General features: G+C 32.5%; 2 protein-coding genes across 3 annotated transcripts; one reads left to right on the top strand and one right to left on the bottom strand.

Moving 5' to 3' along the window:
* The first annotated feature begins 2,807 nt into the window (after positions 1 to 2,807).
* Positions 2,808 to 7,928, top strand: LOC124820724 (condensin complex subunit 2). Of its 2 annotated transcripts, none has more exons than XM_047292476.2 (14): positions 2,808 to 3,198; positions 3,276 to 3,377; positions 3,821 to 3,938; positions 4,220 to 4,287; positions 4,363 to 4,423; positions 4,519 to 4,719; positions 4,809 to 5,098; positions 5,184 to 5,331; positions 5,419 to 5,675; positions 5,786 to 5,816; positions 6,149 to 6,294; positions 6,450 to 6,560; positions 6,868 to 7,132; positions 7,580 to 7,928. In XM_047292476.2, exons 1-13 carry the CDS (start codon positions 2,941 to 2,943, stop codon positions 7,084 to 7,086), a joined length of 2,010 nt encoding a protein of 669 aa, XP_047148432.2. In that variant the 5' UTR covers positions 2,808 to 2,940; the 3' UTR covers positions 7,087 to 7,132; positions 7,580 to 7,928. The 2 variants fall into 2 exon arrangements, with proteins under 2 accessions (XP_047148432.2, XP_047148433.2); XM_047292477.2 differs by having other exon boundaries at positions 5,425 to 5,675.
* Positions 7,929 to 9,595: 1,667 nt separating this feature from the next.
* LOC148193088 (uncharacterized) lies at positions 9,596 to 12,129 on the bottom strand. Its single transcript, XM_088098490.1, has 3 exons — positions 11,718 to 12,129; positions 10,776 to 10,799; positions 9,596 to 10,130 (listed from the first exon to the last, which is right to left on the bottom strand). Exons 1-3 carry the CDS (start codon positions 11,917 to 11,919, stop codon positions 9,784 to 9,786), a joined length of 573 nt encoding a protein of 190 aa, XP_087954616.1. The 5' UTR covers positions 11,920 to 12,129; the 3' UTR covers positions 9,596 to 9,783.
* Between the last annotated feature and the right edge of the window lie 625 nt (positions 12,130 to 12,754).

Below are 12,754 nucleotides of genomic sequence, written 5' to 3' on the forward strand. Positions count from 1 at the left end.
AAAGACCAACATTTATGCTAGTATATAAAGTTCTATTGATCAATATAACAAAGTCAAGGATTTATTAAAGATTATTGATGAGAAATTTACAACATCTGATAAATCCCTTGTCAACATCCTTATAATACAATTTTCATCCATGAAGCTCCTTGGGATTAGAGGAGTGTGTGATCATATCATGCACACAAGGGATATAGTTGCTTAACTGAAAGCCTTAGAGGTCATCATATGGGATTCTTCCATAGTACATTATATTTTGTGCACCTTGCCTCAATAATATACTCCCTTTAAGATCTCTTATAATACACATAAGGATAAATGGTCTATTGATGAATTGTTGACCATGTGTGTTCAAGAAAATGAAAGGTTTACTGTTGGAAGCAGGGGGAAATGTGAACTTGACTACTTCTAAAAAGAATAATAAGATTCGGGATAATCACCAAGGGAAGATTCATGCTAAGCCAGACATAAAGAAGGAGTCGAAGTGTTTCTTTTATAAAAGGAAAAGACACGTGAAAAAAGACTACTTAAAATTTAAGAATTTTCTTGATAAGAAAGGTACTCCATTTGTTTTCCTTTGTTATGAATCAAATATGGTCAGTGTTAATCATAACACATGGTGGACTGATTATGGTTCTATAATCCATGTTTCTAATACTTTGCATGGTATGGAAACCTAAGGATGCCAGTAGGAAATGAGCAATACATCTACCTAGCGAGTAAGATGAGTTCACATGTGGGCCATCAGGACGTGCAACTTAGTTTTAAGTAGTGGTCTTGTTTTGCGTTTGGAAAAGACATTTTATATTCCCGGTTTTTCTAAACATTGGATTTTTGTTTCAAGACTTATACTTTTGGATTTTCTTTTAATTTTTCAAATTTCGGTTTTACCTTAATGAATAAATCTAAAGTTGTTGGTTTTGGTGTGATGGTCTTTATTCCATTATTTTGCAAAACAATATCGCTTATAATTCTATACACGTTACTGTCGGGTTAAAACAATGTGTTGTAAATGAGGAATCCTCTATGTTATGGCATTAAAGATTAGGACATATCTCCATTGAGAGAATTAAGAAGTTAGTAAATGAAGGAGTACTTATTACTTTGGATTTTATTGATTTCGAGACTTGTGTGGATTGCATAAAGGGTAAGCAAACTAACAAGTCTAAAACTAGTGCCAAGAGGAGTTCAAACCTATTGGAAATTATTCATACAAATATATGTTATCCAGAGATGAATGCAAGTAGTTCGAGGTGCGGTAGAGGACAACTCGAACTATCCTGTTTTGGTGAATAGGTTCTGTATGGTAAGGTACAGGAGGACGACACATGAGTTGTAATTAATCAGTATTGATACGTTTTGGGTGTTCATCACGTTGATTGCATTGATTTGGTATATGTTGGATATTGTTTGTACTCTCTAATTGAATGTTTTTATTTGATAGCTCATCCTTACTTTTTGTTATGTATTGCGTTAATCGTATAACAACTATACAAGAGCAGATGTTATTAGAAATGCTTCAGTTAAGAAATAGAGCAGTGAAATGCTGAGGAGAGTTTGAGAGTTCTTAGTGTTTTACATTTAAAGATTTCTTTTTAATTATAATAAATTATAGAGGTTTTGTATAATTAAACTACAACTAAAACATTTTTGTTTAAAATGTATTTGAGTTATACTTTTAATAATTTAATTATCATCACAATTTAATTATGCACGTTAAGATTATACATAGATAGAAAATTTATCTCATTTTTTCAGGTTTGTCAAACACTATTATTTTGTTGTTGCTTTTAAGTTACTAAATTCTTTGGAAGATTGTTCTTTGATGTTATATTAAAACCTAATTAATAATATATCCGTCATTGACATTGAGAGATTTTTCTTAAATTGCAATGTGAAATTATCAGAGGTAACAGAATAAATAATATGTAAAATATTATTTATTAATTTAATTTTTTTAACTTATTTATGTTTATTTCCTTTATAAATCTTCTACTTAATCATAATTTTATTACCATTATATTATTTTGGCTTAATATCCTATTTTATCCCCAGTTTTGCTCGAAAATGTCAAATTAGTCCATCCTTTAAAAAATGTGTCAATTACGTCCTCACCTAATAAAATTTGCATCAATGAAATCCCTTCCGTTAAATCCGTTTCATTGATGCAAATTTTATTAGGTGAGGATGTAATTGACACATTTTTTAAAGGATGGACTAATTTGACATTTTCGAACGAAACTGGGGACAAAATAGGGTATTAAGCCTATTATTTTCTATTCTTTTAGCTTAAAACCTTAAATAGTTTTTCAAAATCCGACTTTTGTTTTAAGAAATTATATTTTAGGCTTAATAACACTAATGGTCTCTAATTTTGTCAGGTTTATTCCAAATGGTCATAATTTTTTTTTTCTGTTCAATGTTGTCCTAAAGAATGTAATTTATATTCAATTTAGTCTTTTTTAGAACAACATTGAACAAAAAAAACTAAGACCATTTCGAACAAACCTGACAAAAACATGGACCATCAATACGATTAAGCCTATATTTTAAAACACAATTTGTACACAACAAGTTTAAAATTGACCATTTTTAAAAATTTATGGATGAATTTACTCATGTACCTTAAAATTTTCAATAATAAGAGACTAAAATAAAATTAATAATTTAAATGAGACCAAAATTGTATTTTAGCTTAAATTATAACTTTAAAGTACAATTTATATATTAAAGATATTTTATAAGATTAATTGCGATATATTTTATATGTTCAAATTATTGATTATTTGAGGTACAGTGTGTTTGTTTCTCACAGAATCATCAGTTCAAATTACAGAATTGGAGGGAAACCAACCCATTCCCGTTTCTCCCAAATCTCTGCGTCTCTGATTCCGATTTTCCCACTTCCGAATCAAACCCTAACACCGGTCCGCAAACTCCATGGCGGAAACCCTAAGCCCCAACCCATTGGTGGGTCAGAAGCAGAGGTTCCGCATTCAGTCCCCCACCAGCACCTTCTTCTTGGGCTCCAACAACGACCAGCTCGAGCGGGCCGAGGCCCGCGCGGCCCGCGCAGCCGCCATCCGCCGCAAGAGCCTCGGCTTCAGCCAACCTCTTCTGGCCAACTCGGATCCCTGCCTCAACAAACAGCAAATCCTCGATTTGTTCCAAAACTGCATCAAACTCGCCAGCGAGAACGTAAAATCTAAAGCAAATATTTTTAATTAAAGACTATTCTGTTTTTGTTTTTTGTTTTACCCTTTTTGTGTTTGCAGAAAATTAATCAGAAAAATACATGGGAGTTGAACCTGATCGATCACCTTACTGATATCATCAAGGCCGAACAAGAAGATGACTCGGAGACTAATTTTCAAAAAGTATGTTCTCATTAATATGCAGTTTGATAATTTATGATTTTTTTTTTTGTTTTATGGAGTTTACTCGCATAGTCAGATGTCACGTATGATATATTTAAATTTAAACTTGAATTTTATACAAATTCTGCCGTCAAAGTTTTTAAAAATGGATAGCCACTTCAATTTCGTCCCCAACGTCGTGGTTTATGAGGCTTTTGCGACCATATCTGCAATTTAAAAATTCCCGCAGCATCAAGGATTGTGACTTAATTGTAACAGCGTCCACAATTTAAAGCCCTGTTTATCGCCAAGTAATTTAGAATATTTGCTTGCTTCTTTGTTTTTGCATAGCACAAATTAGCTTACGAGAGTGAAGAACTACTTTCAATCTCACAGCAATGACACTTGAAGCAAAGTTATGTTTATGTAGAATGCAGATGTTCATTGGAATTTTGTTTGGGCAGGCAAGCTGCACTCTTGAGGCTGGAGTCAAAATTTATTCATTAAGAGTAGATTCAGTGCATTCTGAGGCATATAAAGTTCTTGGTGGGATGAATAGAGCAGGCCAAGAAGCTGAGCAAGGTTACAATTTAGTCTTATCATTTTCTTGTTTTTTTTGAAAAATGAAAACTGCGTTTATAGTGAGCTCCCGAGGTGATTTATTTGTCGTAGGAGTCAAGCGGGATTGTTTTGATTCCTTATCGACTTACTAGTGCTCTAATTCTAAAGAATGCTTGGTAACTAGCTAATGATTAATGAATGTCTGCATGATTACAAATTCAGAGTGTAGTACATTTACTTTTGATTTTTGTAATATTTGGCTCTTAACTAATGCTAAGCCATGATGCCATCATGTCAGTCAGACACTAGTCTGGATGGTGTTAATATCGAAAGTGGAGGAGAAGAAAGCAGGAAAGAAACAAGCAAAAAGGTCTGTGATCTATGGATCTCTGGCCTTGACTGGTTAAACACGTTGCTTTGTTTTAATAGTTGTTTTTTTATGCAGTTGTCACCTTTGTCAACATTGGAATCATCTTTCGAAGCACTTAATGTAAAGAAGTTTGATGGTGATTTCAAATCCTAATCTCTTTCTGTTACTGTTTGACAATGTATGGAGTCCAAGTTGTGCTGATAATGGGTATGCCGTTGTGTGTTTTTTCAGCTGCATTTGTCGTGGATCCTCTCTATCGCCAGACAACAGCAAAATTTGATGAAGGTGGAGCCAAGGGTCTTTTAATGAATAATCTTGGTGTATACGGTGGATGTAGGGTGCTCTTTGATTCACTAGAAGTGCCTGCGAAGTGTATGGCAAAACAAAATCAATCTGATATTTCAGATACTATTGATCTTTCTTTTGTCAAAGGTGTGTTGCTTTTTACAAAATATGGTGAAACTGTCGTTAGTTACATCTGAAAAAGATCGCATTCAGAGCGGACTTACTTTGTTCTGTAGATTGTATCGAGCAGATGGTGTTGGACATGCGTGTGAAGGATGAAATTTCTCCAACTCTGACGACTATAGTAAACTTATTTGATGAGAGTAACAGAAGGCCCACTGATGTTCAACATCACGACAATAATTTAGCTGAAGATCTTGACACTTCTTTTAATAATGAAAGTGGTTTTGACAGAGAAGAATATGAGAACAGCAATGCCTGGAGTGACGATCACGATGACCATACGGTTGTTGCCGATGTAGGCTATAATGATGATGCAGATCCAAGTTTTCCCAATTACCCTCAGGTTCTTTTTAGTTTTCAACTATAGAAACATTTAATACTTGAATAATGTACTTGTATTAATATCATTCCAAATCTTGTACTTGCAGGACAGCGATGGGCCATTTCCCTCCCCAGACGCTGATATGGATGACAGATTTGACAGTGTTGACGGATATTTGTTTTTGAGTCTGGGTTTTAATTCAAAGCAAAACGCATGGGCAGGCCCAGATCATTGGAAGTATCGAAAATCCAAAGGTGCGGTTTGGATACCAGATAAAAATTTGAATACTTTCATATTTTTTAGAAATCACTATGGTAATTAGTTAAGAGTCTTTGTTGTAGCCTCAGAGGTTCATCCTACTTCCGAAGATGGGTCGACCCTAATAAGTAGGCAGCCAAAGAGTAAGAGACAGGCAGAAGTTGAATTAAATTTCACAAATTCTCTTGAGAAGGAAATGCTAGATATATTTTCTTCTCCCAAGAATCCCAAATCGTTACTACTCCCCGAAAGCAAATTGCCTTGCAATACAAAACTTCCCGAGGACTGCCACTATCAGCCAGAGGATCTTGTCAAGCTGTTCCTTCTGTCTAATGTGAAGGTAGTTTCTTTTAGTTATGAGGTTTTTTTAAGTGTTATACTGATGAATGTGAAGGCATGGGGTGATGCTTATTTTATATCACTGATGGTTTTCTATGCTTTCTTTATTAGTGTCTCGGGAGGAGGGCAAACAGGTTCCCAGGTAAAATTTGCAGTTGTAAATTTGTGATTTCAATATATATGTATATGTGTGTGTTTTAAGTATGAATTAATTTTTAAATTCTATAATAATTTATTAAAATCTTCTGTTTCACTCGACCGTCGAAGTTGATAAAATTATAATATTTTTAAAAAGTAGTTAGAGCATAATTTGATCATATTTCAGGAGATAAATGTCATTTAATTACATCAACATCGTGATCATATCTCTTTCTATATATGTAAAATGTATATCAACAAATATTAAAAACGATACATGTAGCACATTTTCATCTGTTGCTAAGTTGTGTTTTAACATCCGGAGTTTTTCTGTAGACGGAGCTAGAGAACAATCCAATGAATATGAATCATTCCCTACTTGGGACAATGGAAGTGTTGGTGGGGATGACTTTGGTGACTACGGAGGTGATCTTCATAGTGATGTGGAGGACTCCAACACTCTTATTAGTCAGCCTCGCCAGGTGGCTTTTAGTGAACAATTTGCACACTTACTCTTGACATAATTTTCTTACATTTAGTGCAGAAAGGAGAACAGTTACAAATAGTCCTTATCATTAATTTTCAGTCGAAAATATTGCAGTTAGAACTCATGTATATGCATATTTTCAAATGACAGGTCAATAAAATTGAAGTCCAGTATGACAAGACTTCCAAACAAGTTGATGTTCATGCACTAAAAATTACTATTTGGGACCATGTTCAAGAATCTGTTAAACTTCCTTCACAGGTATGTCAAGATTCCACCATTTCGTTGAAACTGCGGAGTACAAAATATTAGTTGTCTAGTTATAAATTTTTAAATTAATCTTTCGCTTTTGGGTTTCCTCAAGACAAACTAAATGCTTGTTACTGTGAGACTTCTTCACGACATTTTCTGTTTTCTTTAGGATTCTGTTCTATTGCTAACGTTGTATATATTTTTCTTAGCTTTATGTTAAAAGTAAATCAACAATTTAATATTTTCGCTCTTTGCTGTTGAATTATAAATACTAATTTTTACATTGATTTTGTTTTTTTGACTCTTTATACTAAAGGGTCAAAAAGATACCCTATCTTTCAGGAGTATATTGGCCAACTTTCCTAGCGAATGCAATGCTGCCGCAACCGTTAGTGACATATCTCCTCACTTGTGCTTCATATGTCTATTGCATTTGGCAAACGAGAAAGGATTGAGCATTCAAAACTGCTCCAACTTAGATGATCTTACCATATTCCTTCCACACGTTGCTGACTCTATAAGGGGCACAGTTTAGATTCTCCTTCACTCAATTATTCGCTCAGGAATCAAAAAATGTTTTGGTATGTGCCCTTTACTATTTGCTTTAGGTACTGTTCTTGTCAAAGTAAGATTAATGGATGCTAATTTCGTTGGTTTTTCTTTCTTGTTCCGATATTAGCGCATTTTTGAGGAATGCTTCTTTTACCTTCGAAAAATTCCTGGAAAACCTTTTGACTACACTTTCCTTACTCGATTAATCTAAAAAACAATTCGAGGTATTTCGCCCTTTTTTTTTAATTTTTATGACAAACATCTGCTTATGAACTTTCTCAAGCATTTTTTTAGAATGGTAGTTAATATTTGAGGATTGCAGAAAACAAATTTGGCTCCTAAAACCTTGATAAGAAAAAAAAGCTTGAAATCAAATTGGTCATGAGGTTGGAGTTCAATGTCCTTTACGTATGACTCTAGTTAAATTTGGCCTTCATTCATTCAGACGTGACATGCATTTCTGTTGTAATTTTCAGATGGGGACTTTGTTAACGGTGTGAAACATGTCCAAGAAAGCATAGAAGTGAGTAACAGGTTGTTGAGTCTGGTTGGAGGTTATGGAGGTTTAACACTCGTTAAGAAGATTTCAGATCTTTCATGATATCTTTGTCTTTGCCTAGATGAAAGTATTCAAGGCTCTTATTTTATGTCAACTCCAGCCCGTTTCATGTGTGACTAATGCTAGCGTTGTATAAATAAAGTCAAAGATTGGTTGATGACTTGCTGATTATTGAATTACACTTCCCTCTCCCCTCATTTTCTATTAATTATCAAACTGAAATAAATACATTTATGGGTAATTAATGTAAAATCGTTTTTTAGCAATTTTAAATGCTCGTGTTTATTGTTAACTCTATATCTTCAAATAAAAACCAACAATATCAATGTAAAAAATAAATTTTAATTAAGTTTAATATTCATTGTACATTTATGTATTTTTCAAAAGACTTTTATTAATTTAAGCACTCACAAATTAGGTATTTTATTACTTTAAGTGCTCATATATTTCATATTTTTTAATTAATTTACATATCTCTATTTTTTCTATTAGTTAAGTGATGTTAGTGTTATGTTCTTTGTAATTTTGTTTAATTGAGTTAATAAGTGATATTTTGTAACAAGTATAAAATGATTTTGGGATTAATATAAAATGATACATGACAAATAAATTAGATGACAAGGTAAAAATATCAATCATATCATTTTGATGATAGAAAAATTACACATTGAAATTCATTAAAAAAATAAAAGAAATTGAATACTTACAAATCTTTTTCAATAAAGAATCAATTAATATCTAAATGTAGAATAAACTTAGAATTTTATTAGATAAAAGTTAATGAAAGAATAATTGTCTAATTTATTGAAATGAAGAGTTTGTTGATTTTTATTTCAACATAACGTGATAATTGATCAATATCGGTTTAGTAAATCTTCAGTCAATCAATGAGCTTTCTAAAAACTTTTGAAAATAAGTAATAACTTGGAAGAGTTACAACTTAATATTTCTTTTCAAGTTTAATACAGTAAGCTCTTATTTCCAATATTCTCTTTATATTGAATTCATAGGTAAATAAATATTTATGTAATTCAATTACCGATTTATGTTACACGCCGTTATTTATTAGAATAAGATAAAGATCAATTTGATTAATTATTTGTCAAATACACCGTGTTTCCACGATAATTTCACTAGTTTATATTTCATACCGTTTTAATGACACTGCACATGTTTTGCATCTGCGATTATAACACATTTTAAATTTGGTCTACATTATATTTAAATTTTATTTTTTTAAATATTTCAAAAGGTATAACTGTAAAAATAGTAAGGGTAAATGAGACATGATATAGTTGAGTTTTTCACTTTACATTTGTATACTCAGTTATGATATATTTCTAGAGAAAATGTATGCTTTAGAGCAGGATTGTATTTTCCCTTTTTTCTACAAATCCATAATATGTTATGATTAATCTAGAACATGCAATTTTTTTCTTGAACAAAATTGAGTTCCAAAATAATATTATGACGTACACTTATATTATTAATCTAACGAGACCATGTATTGGTTAAAAACATGTTTAAATAGCCTTCTTTTACAAACTTCTTTAGATGAAATTTTTAGAGAGAAATACGAAAAGAAAATCAAACTTAATTTGTGCATAATTTGCTTTGTAACCTTAGTTTCTTATTCATATTGTTTTATTTTTCTCAAAGTTATTGTAGAAAAGTTTATCTGTGTGGACTATGGGCACCATCCTTATACTACAAAAAGTATGTATGGAAAGTCATTTTGAACATTATTCTATACTCACTTTGGTACAAAATTATTGTACCAAGAACAAAAAAAATGATTCTTTGGTAAATTAAGGTCCAAGAACTGAATAACCATACTTCAAAATGACTGAGCAACATTATTCTACTTGATGGTGCTTTTATCATTGTGAATGAAGCCTAAAATCGAGCAAATAATTTTTTATGCAGAAAGAAGTTTATCACAACATTTAAGAATTTCTTGCTTTAAAAGGTGATACACGTAGGTTGAATATCCAAAAATGAATGATAGAAATACAACATCTGTATGTTACACTTGATCTTTCACAAACACAAGTGAGAGACAGGATTACTTGCTTTTTCTATTATCAGTATTGAAAACTATTATGAAAGCATGTACTGTATCTAAGAACTCTGCACTTTTCCTTGAGAGCGTGCATGAGATTTGGCAAGCCCTTCTTTCCAACCTTTCTGACGTGCTCTAAGTTCCCACAATGCAGTTAGCTTCTTCTGCTCCACTAATGCCAACTCAGACTTCTCCCTAGCCTCTTCGCAAGTTTCCATCCCTGAATTGCACTTGTCAGCTTCCTTCTGATACTGTGATGCAAACTTCTTTGCCTCAAGCAGTGCCATGTCAGCATGTTGCTGATTTTCCATGGCTTGGTTCTCCCGCAGCTTCAGTTCCTCTGTCAATAGCTCTGCAAAGTTTTTCTCAGTGTCTCCACTCACTTCTGGATCAGACTTTGCACAATCTGAATAACAGTTCCAATCAAGAAAAGGAAAAGCAGCTGTTAATGTTACTTGAAATCACAAAATAAAAATAAAAATGAATATAGCATGTTTTGTGACAATGCTGCTGCTGCTGCTGCTGGATGACAACTTCTGCCATTGAGTTTTCAAGTTGTTTTCTAGCAGAGGCTTATCCAGTACAAGATTAAAATTTGTTGTTAAAGTGGGCAATGAATCATAAAGCAACATGTAACCTAAGGAAAAGTTTAGTACAATAAGGATTTTGGCGTTATTATTTAGTTTGCTATCCACAATCATGTAAGTCGCCTGAAAGCAGTTGACATGAATACAAAGGTAACAAAACAAAAAGCTACAGTGGTCATACTTCAAGAAAAATGGATGTTTTAAACATGAAAGTAGGCCAATAATTAACATTTTTTCTTTTCCTTTTCACAATCAAAGGAAAAACATGCGAGTGATGCATGAAATTTATGATCCTAAATTATGAGAACTAATAATAGCTATCTTACTACTTAAGTTACTTAACATTGTTACTTCAACTCCAACAGTTCTACAGTCATATAGGTGTTAGATAGAAAAAATGTATATCAAGATGAAGATGGATTATTATATAATTCGCGGTAGTTCATCCAGGAGACGAAACCAACCTCCAAAGGAAGTGTTGCTCAGGCCTGCAGAATCACAGAAAGAAACTGAATAAGTACATGCTCAATTTGCAATTAGATGAAGAGAAGTGAGCACTATATGAATCACGATGACACTCAATTAGAGCTACAATAGTTGTAACAGTACGAAAAAATGAGATTACAATCAATATGATTGTGGATTTATCAGTTCATTAGTGATAACCGAAGGAAACAATAGCAACCCAAGGTTACGGTACTTAGTTTCATATTTGTTGTAAGTAGTTTCATAAATTTGACAGTGAAAGTGCAGATCAACATGCACGCAGTTTTTAACTTGCAATTGACAATCACTTTCTTTATAACTTATTCTTAATATCAAATTTAAAACAATGGGAAAATGTAATGAGGAAGGGGGAGAGCTAGATCAAGTTTCTTAGGCACTAACATCCACTTGAAAGTTCAAGAGCAAATTATTCTCAGCAATTCATCAAAACCGCACCGTTTTCGTTGCTCTAACAACAGTTATAGTAAGTCCCATCAAAAGCGATTCATGTAAAGGTTTGAAACCTGTAACTTTTCACTGATCTACTGAAGTCTCAAAGCAAAAACCAAAAACCCTAGCACAATAAAGTTAAAGAAACAAACCCATCTGCACCATCGTTTGACAAGTTTTATCAACACTGTCGTCTCATCAAATCACTATTCCCGGAAAACAGAACCAGAAGTTTAAGAATTATTTGCTCAAATCAGTTGAAGCACTCATGATTCAACTTCAACGATTGAGCTAACACCCACCTTACACAAGTATAACAAAACTAAAAATAAAAATACCAACAGTACCCAGATCTCAAAAAACTCGCCCAAAGTCCACCCAATTAAGAAAAGATGATTTTTTTAGCAAGATCACGAAACGGGTAATTGAGTAATTAAGGAAATCAGATCTGAAACAGAGCAGAGAAAGACCTTGAGGAATGGAAAGAATAGGTTGAGAAGAGCAATCACAGACGCAGGGGGCACAAGCAGAAGGAGAAGAGTGGCTGACTGCAGCCAAACCTTCAACGAAATGCCAGTAGAGAGGGGGACCCACTATGTATCCTGCTATGCAGAGAGCCACCACCACCAAACTCACTCTCAGCAACACAGCCTTTGATTGGTTCATAGCCATCTTTCTCTCTCTGTGCTTTGGCACACGCAAACACAAATGAAGACAGAAATATAAGAAATCTAGTGAGAGAAAAGGAGCGAATGATGGTGTCTTTTGGGGCCGTCGGCAATGTCGAAAGTGGAAACTTTGAGAAATTGTTCACACTGCTTCCTCTTCTGTCTTTCCTTTTCTTTCTCCATTTTTAATGTTTTTTTTTTCTTTCATTCTTTCTTCGCAGATTTCATTTTGCTGACTGTCAATTAAAATTGGTTTTATGGTACAACTTATTCGATTTGGTTATTTTAGAATTAAATTGAAAATTAAGTTTGATTGATTTAAATACGTTAAATTAAATTAGTCTCATTTTATAGAAAAAAAATAGTCATTATTTTAAAAAAATATTGTGCAATGGTATATATAATTGTATTTATCTAACTTTATACACATTAAGAATATAGCGTAAAATTAAAGATTTTTTTTTTAAATTTATTGTCATTTTCTTCTTTCAAGGCAATGGTTACTATTTTATTCTAATATTATTCTAAGTAAATATATAGATTTTTTCATGTTAGTGACAAGTTAGGTGTGAGAAAATATTGTTAAAAAGTTATTTATGCATTTTAAGTTTTAAACCAATTAAATGAGAAAAAAAAATCCTAAGTATCTTATATGTATTTATAAAATCATATATGATTAGTTTGCTAATAGAAAATGTAATAATTGTCTATTTAAGTGACGAACCATTACACTTACTAGTAGTGTATTTATAAACCAAATTAGAAACGTAATATATGAATTCAAATTATTATTAATCTTTGTTTCTTGCGGTAAACATTAATAATGACTTTCACTATTT

This window comes from Vigna umbellata, chromosome 9 (assembly GCF_029865625.1).
Source record: "Vigna umbellata cultivar VRB3 chromosome 9, Vumbellata_1.0, whole genome shotgun sequence".
NCBI classification, from domain to species: Eukaryota; Viridiplantae; Streptophyta; class Magnoliopsida; order Fabales; family Fabaceae; genus Vigna; species Vigna umbellata.

What these genes read in the sequence shown, in the direction of transcription:
- LOC148193088 (XM_088098490.1), bottom strand. Translation starts at nt 11,919, where the DNA reads ATGGCTATGAACCAATCAAAGGCTGTGTTGCTGAGAGTGAGTTTGGTG. An exon ending in TATTCTTTCCATTCCTCAAG is followed by an intron (nt 10,800 to 11,717) that starts GTCTTTCTCTGC and finishes GTGATTCTGCAG; the next exon opens with GCCTGAGCAACACTTCCTTT. An exon ending in GAGCAACACTTCCTTTGGAG is followed by an intron (nt 10,131 to 10,775) that starts GTTGGTTTCGTC and finishes ACTGTTATTCAG; the next exon opens with ATTGTGCAAAGTCTGATCCA.
- LOC124820724 (XM_047292476.2), top strand. Translation starts at nt 2,941, where the DNA reads ATGGCGGAAACCCTAAGCCCCAACCCATTGGTGGGTCAGAAGCAGAGG. An exon ending in GGAAAGAAACAAGCAAAAAG is followed by an intron (nt 4,288 to 4,362) that starts GTCTGTGATCTA and finishes TTTTTTATGCAG; the next exon opens with TTGTCACCTTTGTCAACATT. An exon ending in GTTTTCCCAATTACCCTCAG is followed by an intron (nt 5,099 to 5,183) that starts GTTCTTTTTAGT and finishes TTGTACTTGCAG; the next exon opens with GACAGCGATGGGCCATTTCC.